Here is a 16,298-nt window from a genome sequence, read left to right on the forward strand (position 1 = left end):
AGTTGAATGTTATAATTCATATTCGGCTTTTGTTGTTGCTTGTTTATCTTTGTCAACACACGATTTAATCCAACACGCGCAACCCTAAGAGTCAATAGACATTTTCCAGACGCACAACAGCTGCTATAACAGGACAGTATTTGGCATCCAGCCTCGGACTTAAACGCACACCCCAGGACCTAGCCAGATAGTCGTACCTCGCACCATGCAATCGAGGAATTTGAAGAACATAGCAATCCACAAGAAAATACACACAGCCAAACCTCTTTTTGAAAGAGATTTGTTTGCAAACATAACAGGCCTTTCAATTTCCATCTGAGACTTTTCACAGAATTGCATATGTGACAAAAATCAACCCATTCCAGTGTCAATAGCAACCTTATCCAGTGTACACATGCCTTCAGTCTTCTGAAAGGCTAACACTTCACAAATATCTAGAGCAGATTTGAGATCCTCGAAGGATGACTTTTGTTCTTCTCCTCAATAAAATGGCTGACCATCAGACAATGAAGTGGTCCTTCCCTAGTTGAAAATGCTATAATAAAACTCCTGTAGTAGGAACAAAACTGAACACAGCTCCTAACTTTTGTCAAATGATTAGAAACTGGCCAATTTTGTACAACTGGTATTTTGTCATTTGTTGGATGAACGCCGTCACCACTTATAAGAAATCCCAGAAACTCTGAAAATGACTTCATATTTGCTGCTTTAAATCTCTAGAAAATTTTACTAAACCGTTTCAAATGTTCACAAAAATTTCGTCCAAAGCAAATTATATCTTTTGAATACGCATGTATATGAGAAGCATTTTCCACTGTAGTCCACAAAACATTTGTTCCATACAACGGTGAAAAGTGGCTAGACAATACAAATGCTAAATGTACATATTCATGAAGTCCATTTCTACTTGTACATATTGCAGTCTTTGACCTAATTTTCTATATTACAAATGCTTGAAGCTAAATCGCACATGCTTAAGTAGGCTGACCCATCCAAGCTATCAAGACATTGATCAATAAAGGTAAAGGGCAAGAATCTTTAACTGTGCATTTCTATAAGATACTGTAATCGATGCAAGCCCTGGATTAACCATGCCTTTTCTTGACGAAACAAAGAGGGAAGGACCAAGGGCTGTTACTCTTCCTAGTCACTACAGCTTCCAACTGCTGCTGAATTATTTTTCCTCCTCCTCTTCAAAATCTTGAGGTACACTCCTTGGTGGTACCTTTGTTGCACGATGGTTTCCCACTTTGACGGTATGTTTCACCACCTTTGTGCGACCTTAATCACTTGGGTAAGATGAGAAAATGTCATTATATTCCTCTTATAACATATACACTGAACTTTTCTGTTTTTGTCCCTTTAGATGAATACAAGAGCGTTGGAATCAATCTTGCAAGGGTCTACAACAGTTTGAAACTTTTTCCAACACATAAGCACTACAATATCAGTTAAGTCCATGAGGAACAAATTCACAATTGTTTGATGAAGATTAAAATGGACTGGCAGCAAGGGTAGAAATGCTTCAACTACAAGTCAGATTAGACACGAGATGAGTATTAATATTAAAAAAACACGTTGTTGGGATATATATTTCCTGCTACACTATCTTTGAAGGGTATTTCATCCCAATGACAAGGGCTGCCTGTTGATCCTGCAATCCTTTGCTAAAATGCCTCACATTGATGGTTTCTCTTGTTAACCTATCATCACTTGGATAACCCTTTATTGCGAGCCTCAGGATATCTGTCACGTATTCAGTAGATTTTTCCTTTTGCTGCTATTTTCTATTTTTGAGTTCTGCTAAGTACGTTGAACTAGTCCTTTGTTCATTGAAGCGGATTTCAAAAGCACTTATGCGTCTTGAATATGTTTCCAGTGATCCGCTGATGTCTTGTTTAAAGAAAAATCTGCAGCTTCGCCACGAAGACTGCTTTGTAGGCGTAAGTGACATCCCTGGTCAATCCACCCGCACGACACTGCAAGTGACTTACATGGCTTGAAAAAAACTCTACCAAAAACTGTTACCATACAAATCTTCGGAATATCCGGGTGATTTTAGTAGCCTTTTGTTCTCGAGAAATTGCAATTTCGCTATGTAGTTCATGTGCACGGGTTATATTCCTTAATGTGCTTCTCTCTCTTAGTGTAACTGGGTTATTTGTACCTATTGTCTACTTGATAACAAGTTTCTTTCTTTTATCTCAAACACCTTTAATCCTCTCTTCGTCACTAATTACAAGTTTACATCTGAGGTCATTTATTTGATTGAATGGCTAAATCTCAAGAAGCGATCCTTCGTCATCCACACCAACGGCAGGAGGACCCTCTTGGTTAAAATGTACCATGTGACTTTTAGGCGGAATTTTAAATGCAACATTATAACATTTTTTTAATTGTTCTTTCCCTCTTTAATGCAATTGGTCTTTTTTAAAGACATAGTTTACCGAAATTTTGTTTAATCAAACAGTGAAAATGATAATTTTATTTTCACTGAAATCCCAAAGATAGAATCGCTACGAATGTACAGATTAAGTCCTTTGCGTGTTCACACAAATCCTCAATGTTTCACGTCTCCGTACATCCGTAAAAAATATATTTTCAGATAAATCTCACCACTTTGCACCAGTGTAACCGTTTACTCAGCTCGAACCTTTAGAGAATGGCCCAAAACAGCATGGATTAGTTTCTTCAGTCGATTTAAATCCCTTCCAGCAAGAAAAACTAATTTATGTGTATTTTACGTTAATATATTCATGCATAAAAGTTAGTTCCAGGTTAATGGTGGCGAGCTATACTTTATTAAAACTTATAAACTAGGTTCGTTCAAACATCTGACAAGATTAATATAGTGCGATGATTTATTGTCATGTATGCTGGTACGATATACATGTATTTGAAATTATATAATACAATTTGGACAGGCTTTAAAATAACTTACATACTGATACACTTTGTAAGCCTCGCAATACGGTGATGTCCAACGGTTTAGTTGAAGGTCATGTTTCACTAAAACTTAATTATCAAATAAAAACAACAGAATTTTAATGTCAAATCATCAGTATTATTGTTACAACACAATATCAGAACTTGTTGCGAAACAAATAGATTTCATTTTATATTATAGTAAGACTAGACATAGTATTGGTATAGAACGTGTGTATAGGTGCTTTAAAAATACAAATTATAAAAAACACTTTGCTCTATTGTCTTTTGGCGGTCAAATATTACCTTTTTATGTCGACAAGACTTATTATCGCATCTCGGTACTGGCTAATGCGACCAGATTGCTAAGGTCATTGTTCTAAATAAATAAAGGTATTTTATCTTAACGGAATATAAGTTAATTTCTTCATACATATCAATTTTCTTGACAAGCAGATATAATACCCTGTCGTTTGTCACGAAATTTATCCCTCAAACAAGTTTCATGTTCAAAATTAACTGTTCTTTTGTACTTGGCGCTAAGATTCAAAATAACCATATCGGCAAAGTTCGTGCAGAGAACATTAATGTAGGGCATGCGCTACCTTTACATTTAAAAAGCGGAACACATAAATTCGAACCAAAAAATCCGCCTCTTTAAATCAGGATGGTGGTTATTTGTTGACAACTTTTATGAAGTTTATAAGATATACACCTCAAGGGTGCTAATTTTTGCATTTATAAACGAAAGTTTTGGTCCCACAAAAAATCGAAACTCAGTTAAATGGAAAGGGGACATAACTAGCTTTTCCATTGTCAATGTTATCCTCTGGAAGCTGCCTCCCATTATCGTACGCTTGAAGGTTGGGGAGAAAGAGATATCGATAATTTTATAATGGCTTTCCTGGCGGACTGGGGTTCTCTTTTGTTTCCACTCTTTAATTCAACATAACATTCCTTCGCTATTTACAACTCCAAAAGAGGTCTCTGTCTCATGTATGTAATTACAAAGCCACAGAATACTACAGAACCTCATTCACAAGTTAAGGATCGAATTTCTGTTTTCAATTTTTATAACGGTGACTTTGACACCACCAACCCAAAAAGATCCAAATGCAATGTATACCTATGTATGATGTATTTCAAATAAATAATTCGAGTTAATCATGTGTAATTGAGCATAAACCTTTGTGATACTTAAGCAACAGTGACATTAACGTTATATATCCCATATTCATTTCATGTCAAGTCTGGATATACTAAATTTATGTATGACGTTTATAATTAAAGCTCAATCTAGTATTAGTATATTTTTTATTTATAAAAAAAATAAAAACAACGGTGACCACCTCCAATCATTATACAATGCCTTGTAAGATTTCGATGTATCTAGGCACGAAGTTTCAATGCTTTGTCTTGATTTGTTTTTGAGTAAGAGAGTTGAGCCAAAACATGACGCCTCCATAGATCGATATATAAACAACGGACAATAATATTATAAGTATGCATAGCATCGTCAAATTGGTGCTGACTCAGATCAATGATGCTACTTGAAAATGACCCGTTAAAGACGGAGATCTCAACAAGTGTGAATTATCTGGACAATTATCTCTAGCAATTAAAACCCCAACTTTTTCTACTTCTGTAAATAAAAAACTTTAAACGACTTGCTGTACTGAATAAATGCCGTCAGTGTGTCTTTGGTTTGAAACAATTCGTTGTGCTAGCATCTTGGTACAAACTTATGTTGATTTTGAAAAATATGCGAACAAAATAGTACCGTGTGATGTTAATAAAACACAAATCTATTCGTTCTGTGTATGAAAGATTGTTTCCATGTTCTATTCACCGGAATACTATTGCATTGTTTTATTTATGCATCAATGTATGGTAGAATACAAAATATCAAACAATAAAACTATCTTTAAAGATACTTTGAAGGTTATTTTATTTCCTCTCGTAGGATCAAAGTACGTGAACGGTATGCATATTTTCTAAAACGTTGTATGTGTATAAACATCAAACAAGCCAATCTTACACTTAAAGCATAACGCACTTAAGAAGAATAAAAAGAAGCTCGGTTTAATCGGTTCACCAGTCGTTAAAATCATATTTGTGAACAATGACATTTGAAATCAAAGGAATCATTAGCAAGGTTCACTATAGAAGAACAAGTCGCTATCATTGCTCGTTTACCATGGGTTATAAAACGCTATCGTCAGTTGATCGCGTTAAAGGGTTATATTTCCAGTTCAATCGCGTTTTACAATACTCTTTAAGGATACCGTTTCCATATTGTGTGTTTTTTAGTGGCGCATATGTCTGTTTCATGTCGAGCAGAGTTGTTTTAAGGAAACAAAGCTTGACTTGTTTAAATAGTATTCAGTACCCGGTGTCGTATTTAACAAATATATTTTAAACTTTTTTGTATTGCTGTATTCAATTCAACTGAGGCATGCATTATTTCTCCAAAAACGGTATGAAAAATGACAGAACCAGTGCCAACTTCCTTATTTTGCATCTAAATGTATGTCTTTACTCGTTTGAAATATTTGAAAAACACAAACAATCTGAAATACAGTCTAAGTGTGATAATTAATTTTACTACTAAAAAAACTGTTTTAGCATAATTGTGTTTTTTTTAAATAATTTATTAATATATTAATATATATATATATATATATATATATATATATATATATATATATATATATATATATATATATATATATATATATATATATATATTCTATTATAGCGCGCACAAACAATATTTTAATTATTTCATCAAATTCATAGTCACTGTAGAACACATTTATATCGAAACATGAGATGAAGAAAGTGGAAGAATGCAGAACAAAAAAAGGTAAATAAGAAACAAAAACAAAATGCATTTGTTCGTTGTGGCTTAAACCTGCATATAACGAACAAGTAATAAAACCTTTTTTTTTATTTTAGGAAAAACACTCTTTTCGTTCATTGGAAATATTTGACTACATTTGTATTTGAATATTATTGTAATTTTTTGTTCTCTTTAGAATACTATTTTTAAATAGAAGTGATAAATTACTAATTTGTACAAATAAATCTGTTCATAGTCAATTTTTTTATATAAAAAAAAAACAATAGAATAATTTCTTAAGAACAGCAAGTGTAAATACTATAAAATACAATCATTGCATCCCATTTCCAAGATTTTTATTTTCAACAAAAAAAATATTAATTTGTATTATACGGACGTCATTTCATTAAGAACAAATAACATCGTACATTTAAAGCAATAACAGACATCATTATTAGTTCTAATATTGCCATATAACAATCCATTTTTAAAGCATTTATAATATTCAGAGATTATTTCAACATACATCAGGCTTTATGCCCGTGAGTAAACACATAATTTAACACAATATATAAACAGATGGTCAATGACGTACACACTTTTTAACATAACCTAGATAATAATATAATGTAAATTAACATTCCAAATGGCACACACGCGCTTCACAAAATACCTAACAAATCATCAAAAGTTCACCTTCAATCGACACGTTCTAGTAAAACATCATACACAGTTTCCTTAAATACGCACGTTTTTATTAAAGTTGAAAACTTAAATGGAGTTATTAACATATTTAGAAAAAGGCAATATGCACTTAGAAAATTAAGATTTTGCAACGAATTTCTGTTTGCTATTAAAACACGCCAAAAGAACCTTAATATTTTTTTAATAAAGCTACGTCTATGGAAATCGATCAATTAAAATAAGTGTGTTACGGATTTCATCGAAAATTTGAAATATACGTTTTATTAATTATATATAAATGTAGAACTAAAGCCTGAATTAATCAATGATAGGGTTTAACCTTTGCTTCCTGAGATCCGTTAGCCAAACAAATACTCTTGTAAGACATAAATATGATGGAACATAACTTTTTGTGCATACATTTTATGTTTGCCATATAGTGATTCATACATTCATATAACATTCATATTCGTTAATCATGCATATCAAGTCATACACACAGAACTTAATTTAGAAAAAAACACTCCAGAGACATTATCAGGGGCGACATTCTCTTGCAGTCATTTATTTGAGATGAGGGACCATTTGCATATACAATACAGGGGAAATACATACGCTTGAACAATAAACATAAACAAGTATTAATTCGGGGGTCACCGCAAAGAGAAGTGAAATGCAAAGCGAGAGGGATTCACACTGATCGAGAGGCTATCCGAACGTTATTTAACAAATAAATGACATGAAGTGTTTGATTTGGGCCATCAAAGTCTCGGTTTCTGGATGAATACTGATTGTCTCATGTATGACGTTAATGGACCACGTGTCGAGGTAGACAACTCTGTCATGTAGACTTTCAAACTCTTGTAGCAAAATTTTTATGTAAAGTAATGACATTTTGTTGTCAACCCATCGATTACTTTGATCCATGACGTAACTTGGACTTTTTAGAAAAAATAAAGCTTTAGGTTTTAATGATAAAAAATCTTTAATGCTGATGACAAGTTTACGAATTCTGTCCTTGTAAAAAGAAACAGGAAATGGCTGCAAATGAGAATGGTAAACAATAAAAAAGATCAATTGTTCACCCGGAATATCTGTTTTACTTAGCCGCGATAATTCTGTGTAAACGGAAGTGACTCCGTTTACAGGTACCTTGTCACCGGAAAAAGGCATTGCGTGTTTTAAAAAGGTCACATTAATGTTTAAACTGGAGAATGTATTTCGCCAATTGTACGTGTTGTGTCCAAACATCAGCATGCGGAGATCTATTTTCGGTCTTTTTTCTAATACCTCATTTACAAAGTAATCGGCATATTGTCTAGCAGTAGAATCCCCAAAGAAAAACATCTCTCGTCCTTTTAAACAATGTCGGTATTTTTCAACTGTATGTTCTATATTCGATTCGCAAATAGGAACATGCCATGTTTTGTTGAGCCAATACCCGGCGACACGATCGGTTATATTTTGCCAGGTCAAGGCTTTTGGGACCTTGCTGCAATGGGAAATTTCCTTAGCAGCAAAGTGATCTGCCCGTGGTACATCAATAATGACGACTCTGGACAGTTTCCCTGCCACAGAAAGATCCACTTTTACGGAGTTGATGATAATTCTCATTCCATCAAATGATCCAGTGTATGTGTATTGCAGATCTTCACATCGTAAATGAGAATTATATGGAAGACCACAAAAATAATGCAAATTATCGTTAAGCATCGTTAAATTACAGGCGCTTTTGTATCCGAATATTGTTTCACTTGGCAAGCAATACGTATTTTCTACGTTATTTTTATTGGCGAAATTCGCTTTGAATCCCCAAACATCTGTCATTGCGAACACAGATGTCCCGTATGCTTTCATGGTTTGAAATCTCAAACAGCTGTTCTCAAGTTTTGTCGCTAAATTAACCCAAACCTTTGTTGTACCTGTCCAAGGAAATCTAAGATGAGCGGAATAAGTACCGTTGTCATGGTCGATCACAGGACTTGCCATTTTTCCATCACCATAAACCTGTTTGGAAAGTACAAACAGAAGATCACCCCCTCTTGTTTTGTGTTCGTTTCTTTTATTGAATGCCTTGATTCTAACGTTGAGTATGTATTCATTCGTCACCCTTTGTTCGTAAACGTCCAGTTTTGAGTAATCGGCGTTCGTTGTTTCGGTCATATATACTACATCTACACCTCGGCACATGATATTGAATTGTTCGGTATCATATTCTGTGAAGAAATCGTTGGAATTGGTTTGAGCTTCTCGAAAGCGTGCGATAGAGGGAGACATATTTACGTACACGTGGTTGTCAAGTAGTGTATTCCACGTTAAAATAATCCAAACTGCAAGGAATAACCAGCAAACTATTTTAATGGGTTTCAATGACTTATAAGACGTTACAATGGAGCCTATCTTTCCCATTCTGTTGCATAACGTGTTCCACCACAGACGTCCTGTCATGTCATGAGGTTATCTCGATTCTGAAATAAACATACAGTAAATGTTTATTTGATATGGTTGCATTTTTTTTCAAACGAATTAAATAGTCTGATTTAACTAAAACAGACCAGAATGTAAATCTGTCCAGAAATGACATTATATTTTGGGTCATTGAAATCTCATGAAACTAATTATTTCACTGACAGACAATTCATATATTACTTAAAGTACACCATTTGCGTTAGAAATAAATAAAAAATGGCCAATTTAACCAAGCTTTAACCGTATTGCAAGAAAACATGAGCCCCAAAGGTGAAAACACAGATTAGGGATTCTTTTCACATTGCTCTTAATATTTACAAATTTTATAACCAAATCAAGTGTCCATTTGTAATTACAGGATTGAGATATGTTTGGTTTCCGACATTTACCAGAATGTGAAACTCGGGTAAAAGACATGTTGTGCATTAACCAGAAATGGTTCTACATATTTATTGCAAGTTTCATAACTCTATCTGAATATGTGCTTTTCGAGCTACTGCTATTTCTAGAATAATTCCAGTTATAGTAATAGTAATTACATTTGACTTTTCAAATAAATCAAATGTATTTGTTCTAATCCCATAATAGTGGATTCCTTCGACTCTATATTATATCAAATTAAATTAAATGAAACCAAATGTATATCATATGATATGTATATATTTTTATTTTATAACTTTTAACTGTATGATACTATATATTATATTCAAGTATATTATATTTAAGCATAGTATAAACATTTAAGTATATAATGTTATAGTGTATTGTGGTGTGGTGTTGTGTTATAAAGTGTAGTGTCGTGTAGTGTAGTGTAGTCAGTGCAGTGCAGTGCTGTGTTGTGTTGTGTAGTTAGTGTAGTGTTATGTAGTGTAGTGTTGTGTTTAATTGTGTTAAATTGTGTAGTGTAGTGTAGAGAAGAGTAGTTTAGAGTAGTATAGTATAGTGTAGTGTAGTGTAGTGTTGTGTAGTGTAGAGTCGTGTAGTGCAGAGTAGAGAAGTGTAGTGTAATGTAGTGTTATGTTAAGTTTTGTAGTGTAGTGTAGAGTAGTGAAGTATTGCGGAGTGTTGTGTAGTGTAGTGTTGTGAGGTGCAGTATAGTGTAGTGTTGTGTAGTGTAGTGTGTGAAGCGTAGTGTAATGTGGCGTAGTGTACAGTAGTGTAGTGTTGTGTTGGGTTGAGTTGTGTCGTTTTTGTAGTGTAGTGTAGTGTAGTGTAGTGTTGTGCAGTGAAGTGTAGTGAAGTGTAGTGTATTGAAGTGTAGTGTAGTGTAGTGTAGTGTAGTGTAGTGTAGTGTAGTGTAGTGTAGTGTAGTGTAGTGTAGTGTAGTGTAGTGTAGTGTAGTGTAGTGTAGTGTAGTGTAGTGTAGTGTAGTGTAGTGTAGTGTAGTGTAGTGTAGTGTAGTGTAGTGTAGTGTAGTGTAGTGTAGTGTAGTGTAGTGTTGTGTTGTGTTGTGTTGTGTTGTGTTGTGTAGTAATATGTGTACAATAGGGAATTAGCAACGAGGTTGATAATACATTGCAATATTGCGTTTAAGCTTTTACAATCAAACTAATTAAGGAACGTATCAAGCGATAAATTACTTTGGCCCTGTTTTTTGCCCATCAGACAGCAAGGTAAAACGAGAGCCGTATATGGTGCACACGTTGAATAAAGTGATTATATAAGTGTTTATGTAATAAATATTGATATATCTAGTTGAAGTTTTCGATATTTTTCCGTTGAGTATTTATTACTTAGATATATACATATTTCGATCATTACCACTCTATGACATATACCACATCATTCCGTCAGTGTGTTGAGGAAAATGCACACATGAAACGTCATTATGGAAAGTTTATCACCGTGAGGTAAAATATTTCGATTGCCGGTCCATAACTCAAACAAGTCATGAATCTCTTTTTGTAAACGCTTTATACGTAAACATTAAACGACAATGTGAGTTATGAACATAAGATAATCTTATGATATTCGTGCAAATCTCGCGCATTTTTCTATTCAACTTTAACGACGGAACGGATGAAATAAAAAGTGATAATTCGTTGGTTTAAGAGTAAGATCTTGTTATAATTTAATATGTTAACCTATAATAAAGGAGGTAGTTCAATAACTTTTGAAAATCAGGAGTCAAATTACCCATGAATGTCTTACATTTACAAATTTTCAAATTTACATTTGGGTCTGAGGAGTCGTATATGCCCCTTACGGCGGCGTCCAATTTCGTAATTGATTAAAGGTGCCTTTTCACAGATTTTGGCATGTTTTGAAGTTTGTCATTAAATGCTTTATATTCATAAATGTAAACATTGGATCTAAAAAGTTCCAGTAAAAAATCAAGAATAAAATTTAAAAAAAGGAAAAAAAAGTAGCCCGCAGCAGGGCTCGAACCACTGACCCCCGGAATCCTGGAGTAAAAACCAATTAGACCACTCGGCCATTCTGCCAATTATACATGGAAGACGTATTTTATACTTTATATAAGCAATCTTCGTAGTTTCACAAAATTTAACGACAACAACAGAACTCTCCAAATTATTCAATCGTTTCGCGTTGCAACGCTTTATAATTTTCAGGTTTTTAAATTGTCAAAAGATGCATATAATGGCTATATTAGACCATGGTAAATCTGCAGTATTACTGTTTCCTCACAAATATCATAACTAAAACGAAAATTTGCGAATCTGAAACAACTTTTTTCAATTTTGTCAATTTTGTCAATTTACCAAAACGTGAAAAGATCCCTTTAAATGTATCAATGCATAAGTCTTTTATCAAGCAAATCTGTTTAAGGCTGAATGGTGACCTGCAAATAAAGCACACAGTGTGACTGTTCAGGTTCTCTCGGCAAATATCAATGGGGTTTACACATCTAAATTGCATAACGAGTGATTTTGAATCCACGTTTATTTCGTGTCTTATGTCAGAATTTAATCGTGAGTATGTCTTTCAAAAAACAGCCACACACATTAAAACGTAGCAACAATAAATAGTTAACATTGAGCAATCACAAAAAGTCAAGATGGCCTTTTATCTTACAATTGTCAATGGGCTATAGTCGAGGGTGCTTCAAAAAGAACGTTTGAACCATAAATATGTGAAGTTTAATATACGTAATTAATTTCATGAATATTCATATTTGTCTTATTATACAACAAATTAAATGATAAGCAAATAAAATTCAACGATTTCAAATAACAAACTTTTTGGAATTCTGGGTCGTGGCTATTAACTAGTGATGGCATCGAATACTTATATCGGTATTCGAATATTCGCAAATCCATTCAATCGAATATTCGAATATTCGCATAAAACGGCTGGATTGATTTAACTTCTATTTCTCAGTTTCGTATCCGGTAGGGATAATAAATATTTATTGACACAGAAAATTGAATATACAATTGTGGTGTTGAGAAATAGAAAGAAAATGTAGCTTAATTGTAAAAACAAACTTTTAAAAAGCCTATTTAGACGAAATATATCAGAAAAGAGTGAAACTTGTTCTGTGTTAACTTCCATTGTTTTGTAAGATATATCCGTTTGCTGAATACGAGGCTGTTTATTAACGTTGCTATCGAATAAGTGTATCGCTGTCGGCTAATACTATGACTGATACTGTAATCGGGCACAAATAGAAGGAAAACATTATGTCATAGAATGTTATTTTATTTTTAAAGTTTAAAGTAACGATAGCATGTACGTGTATATAAAGAAACATATTAATAAGGCATGCACAGTACACCAACTATTCAAGAACAAATATAAGGAAAAACATAATGTCATAGAATTTTATTTTTATTTGAAATTTTAAAATAACGATATCATGTACGTTTATAAAAAGAAACATTTTAATGTCTATTAAAACTGTGAGCACAGAAACTAAATTATTATTCGCCAGTCAATTGAAGCCCTTAATTGTCACCTAATTGAAAAAAAGAGTATTTGTTTGTTAATAAATGTTCATTTTGGGATATAATTTTAACAAGACCAAATAATAAAATGTTATTTATTATTATTATTATTATAGTCAGTCAGTCAGTCAGTCAGTCAGTCAGTCAGTCAGTCAGTCAGGCAGTCAGTCAGGCAGTCAGTCAGGCAGGCAGTCAGGCAGGCAGTCAGGCAGTCAGGCAGGCAGTCTGTCAGTCAGTCAGTCAGACAGACAGTCAGACAGTCAGACAGTCAGACAGTCAGACAGTCAGTCAGTCAGTCAGTCAGTCAGTCAGACAGTCAGACAGCCAGTCAGTCAGTCAGTCAGTCAGATAGTCAGTCAGTCAGCCAGTCAGTCAGCCAGCCAGCCAGCCAGCCAGCCATACAGTCAGTCCTATGGGTCATAAAGAAGTGTTTGCGTGTGTTGACTGCATGTATTCATTAAACGAAACCATTCAACCATTCAGTTCATTTTACAGTATGTTGTATTTTGCCTCTAGATATGAAGTGATGATCAGCGTTAATATGTTTTCCATATTCACATTTATTGAGTTCTGCTTGGGGACGTTTTGAGATCGTATCGCAGAAAATCACGTTTACGAAATTTATAATAAAATAACGATATCATGTACGTTTATAAAAAGAAACATTTTAATGTCTTTTAAAACTGTGATCACAGAAGCTAAATTATTATTCGCCTGTCAAGTGAAGCCCTTAAATGGCACCTAATTGAAAAAAAAAGTATTTGTTTGTTAATAAATGTTCATTTTGGGATATAATTTTAACAAGACCAAATAAGAAACTATTATTTATTATTATTATTATTATTATTATAGTTAATCAGTCAGTCAGTCAGTCAGTCAGTCAGTCAGTCAGTCAGTCAGTCAGTCAGTCAGTCAGTCAGTCAGTCAGTCAGTCAGTCAGTCAGTCAGGCAGTCAGGCAGTCAGTCAGTCAGAAGGCCAGCCAGTCAGTCCTCTGGGTCATAAAGAAGTGTTTGCGTGTGTTGACTGCATGTATTCATTAAACGAAACCATTCAACCATTCAGTTCATTTAACAGTATGCTGTATTTCGCCTCTAGATATGAAGTGTTGATCAGCGTGAATATGTTTTCCATATTCACATGTATCGAGTTTTGCTTGGGAACGTTTTGAGATCGTATCGCAGAAAATCACGTTTACGAAATTGCTGTACACCATTAAGCTTAAAGGATGTGTGTAAGATTCCCATAAACTTCTATTTTATAGCTGACTGGTGGAGTTTTACAACAGTTACGTCACGCATCGTTTCATATCATAGTTTGTTATGGTTTTTGTGATTGAAAATAAGCAGTTGTGCTCATTTCATAATTTTGAATATCCAGTCAGAAATATTGTGTTTCTGAATACATATAACCGGGCGTAAATCGTGTTAGGATTTAGGACATGGCAAAGTGGCACGTAATTGGTCAGGAAATTCTGAATGGTTGCTAAACCTTTTTTTATAGCCTTTTATATTAACATTAGATCAAATGAATAAAATATCTGGGGATGAGTGTGCCATCTTTTCTAAAAAAACAAACACTAATTAAAACCAACGCTATCGAATAAACGAACCACAAATACAAGCGTAGACGCTTATTACCTGTGATTTTAACTGTTAGTACAATTTGGAAAGGGGGTTTGTTCCGATATAAAAGGGGATTTATTCCGCATTATGCAAAACTATCGAGAGTGTTTCTTCCGCGTATGCAAAATGTGAAAGGGGTTTCTTCCGCTCTGCTGTTTTTCGGGAAGGGTGTTTCTTCCGGAGGGTATTTCTTCTGTACACCAACGCTGATACGGGCCGCAGTTTGACACGAAGAACGTCACATCAGACACGTTTATCCCAAATGATTTCGGGTGCCAATTAGTAAGAGGCTCGTAGGTCATTTAATATAAGGGCAAATACGTTTGAAAAAAATGCGAATATGCGAATATCAATTCTGTTATTCGAATACTGGCCATTCAATCGAATATTCGAATATTCGAATAATTTTGCCATAACTACAAAAAAGTATTAACCCATTTATGCCTAGCGTCCAGAAAAAAATGACTTGGCAAACAGCGTAGACCCAGATTAGACGCCGCATGATGTGGCGTCTCGTCTGGGTCTGTGCTGTTTGCTTAAAGGAATTTCTGTAAGAAATATTCTAAATATAGAAATAAATATACAAGACATCCCTAATTTTGGAAATAAATTGATCCAATTCAGAAGAATGGGAGAGTCCACTAGGCTTAAATGGGTTAAACTCCTCTTGACTTCTCTTTATTGCTGTATTATGCCAAGTTTACAACGCCAACAATATATAAAAATATATCTATATATTTTAAACTATTTATATAGTGCGCATCAAAAACATGTTTTATTGTTGTAATTATTGTTTCCGTTTAAAATTGTTTACTTTCCATTTTGCATGAAGTGATTTACTGAAATTTACTATGTGTTGCTATTTTGTAACAAAAATTTGATTGCTAACAACTGGTAACTAAATTTATTAATTTTTTATCATCATGCGTCTTAACAAATGTAATTAGGTAAATGCCTGAAATTTCACCTATCAACATACAATCAGTCGACTTACTTTATATTGTATGTACCATAGTTCGATCAGCCATCTACGTGTTAAACCTGTAGCGCCGTTGTCGTTAAGCTTTCCGCGTTTGTTAAATAACCTCGAATATAGTAATGCATTTAATTATTGACAATGCCATCACATAATCCTTTGAAGAATGGAATAAATCACATATAAAACATGTATTGCTAAAACGACAATAGTATAACTCGCTCCTTTGCGTATTATACGTAACCTATATAAACACAGATAACCCGGTATCACTGAATAGCATTAGGGCGCATGCGTAGATATACAATGACTACCGTAATTACTCTAAGTTTTCAGACATTTAAAAATGATATAAACAATCGTATCCGAAACTTTTGATTGGAAAAATATTTAAAAAATACAAAATGCCGAAAATTTAGAGACAAAAATTAATGGATAGTAAGTTGGTTCCTTGTTCCTAGTTCCTTTTTCCTTATTCGAATAAGGAATACGGAACTGTTCCTTATTCCTTATTCACGCGTACTATATTTGTTATAGGGTTTTAAAGAACAATAATGCAAACATTTCTGAAGTAAATCAAAACAAAAAAATAACTCTAATAATACATTTTCTTTATGTATTACGTAACATATTCATGTTTCTTCTTTGCGCTTGCATAGGATTTCTTGTTTGAACCGAACCGATATTTTCTAATTCGAATACTAACTTCACATCAAAAAAACATGAAGCAAATACTATTATTTTACATGTATGTGATAAAAAAATCAATCTAGTACATTTAAATATGTTTGTTTTTATTTATAATCCAGACGAATATCTCAACGAAAATTATTGTAAATAAATGTCGGGTGTTACACATATTAATTGCAGT

At 33.7% G+C, this 16,298-nt stretch overlaps 1 protein-coding gene across 1 annotated transcript; it reads right to left on the reverse strand.

The window, feature by feature from the left end:
• Nucleotides 1-6,112: 6,112 nt before the first annotated feature.
• Nucleotides 6,113-15,652, reverse strand: LOC127837094 (NXPE family member 4-like). The gene is made up of 2 exons (XM_052363932.1): nt 15,446-15,652; nt 6,113-8,919 (listed from the first exon to the last, which is right to left on the reverse strand). Exon 2 carries the CDS (start codon nt 8,897-8,899, stop codon nt 7,175-7,177), a length of 1,725 nt encoding a protein of 574 aa, XP_052219892.1. The 5' UTR covers nt 8,900-8,919; nt 15,446-15,652; the 3' UTR covers nt 6,113-7,174.
• Nucleotides 15,653-16,298: the final 646 nt, after the last annotated feature.

The sequence above is a fragment of the Dreissena polymorpha genome, chromosome 7 (genome assembly GCF_020536995.1).
Source record: "Dreissena polymorpha isolate Duluth1 chromosome 7, UMN_Dpol_1.0, whole genome shotgun sequence".
In the NCBI taxonomy this organism is placed as follows: Eukaryota; Metazoa; Mollusca; class Bivalvia; order Myida; family Dreissenidae; genus Dreissena; species Dreissena polymorpha.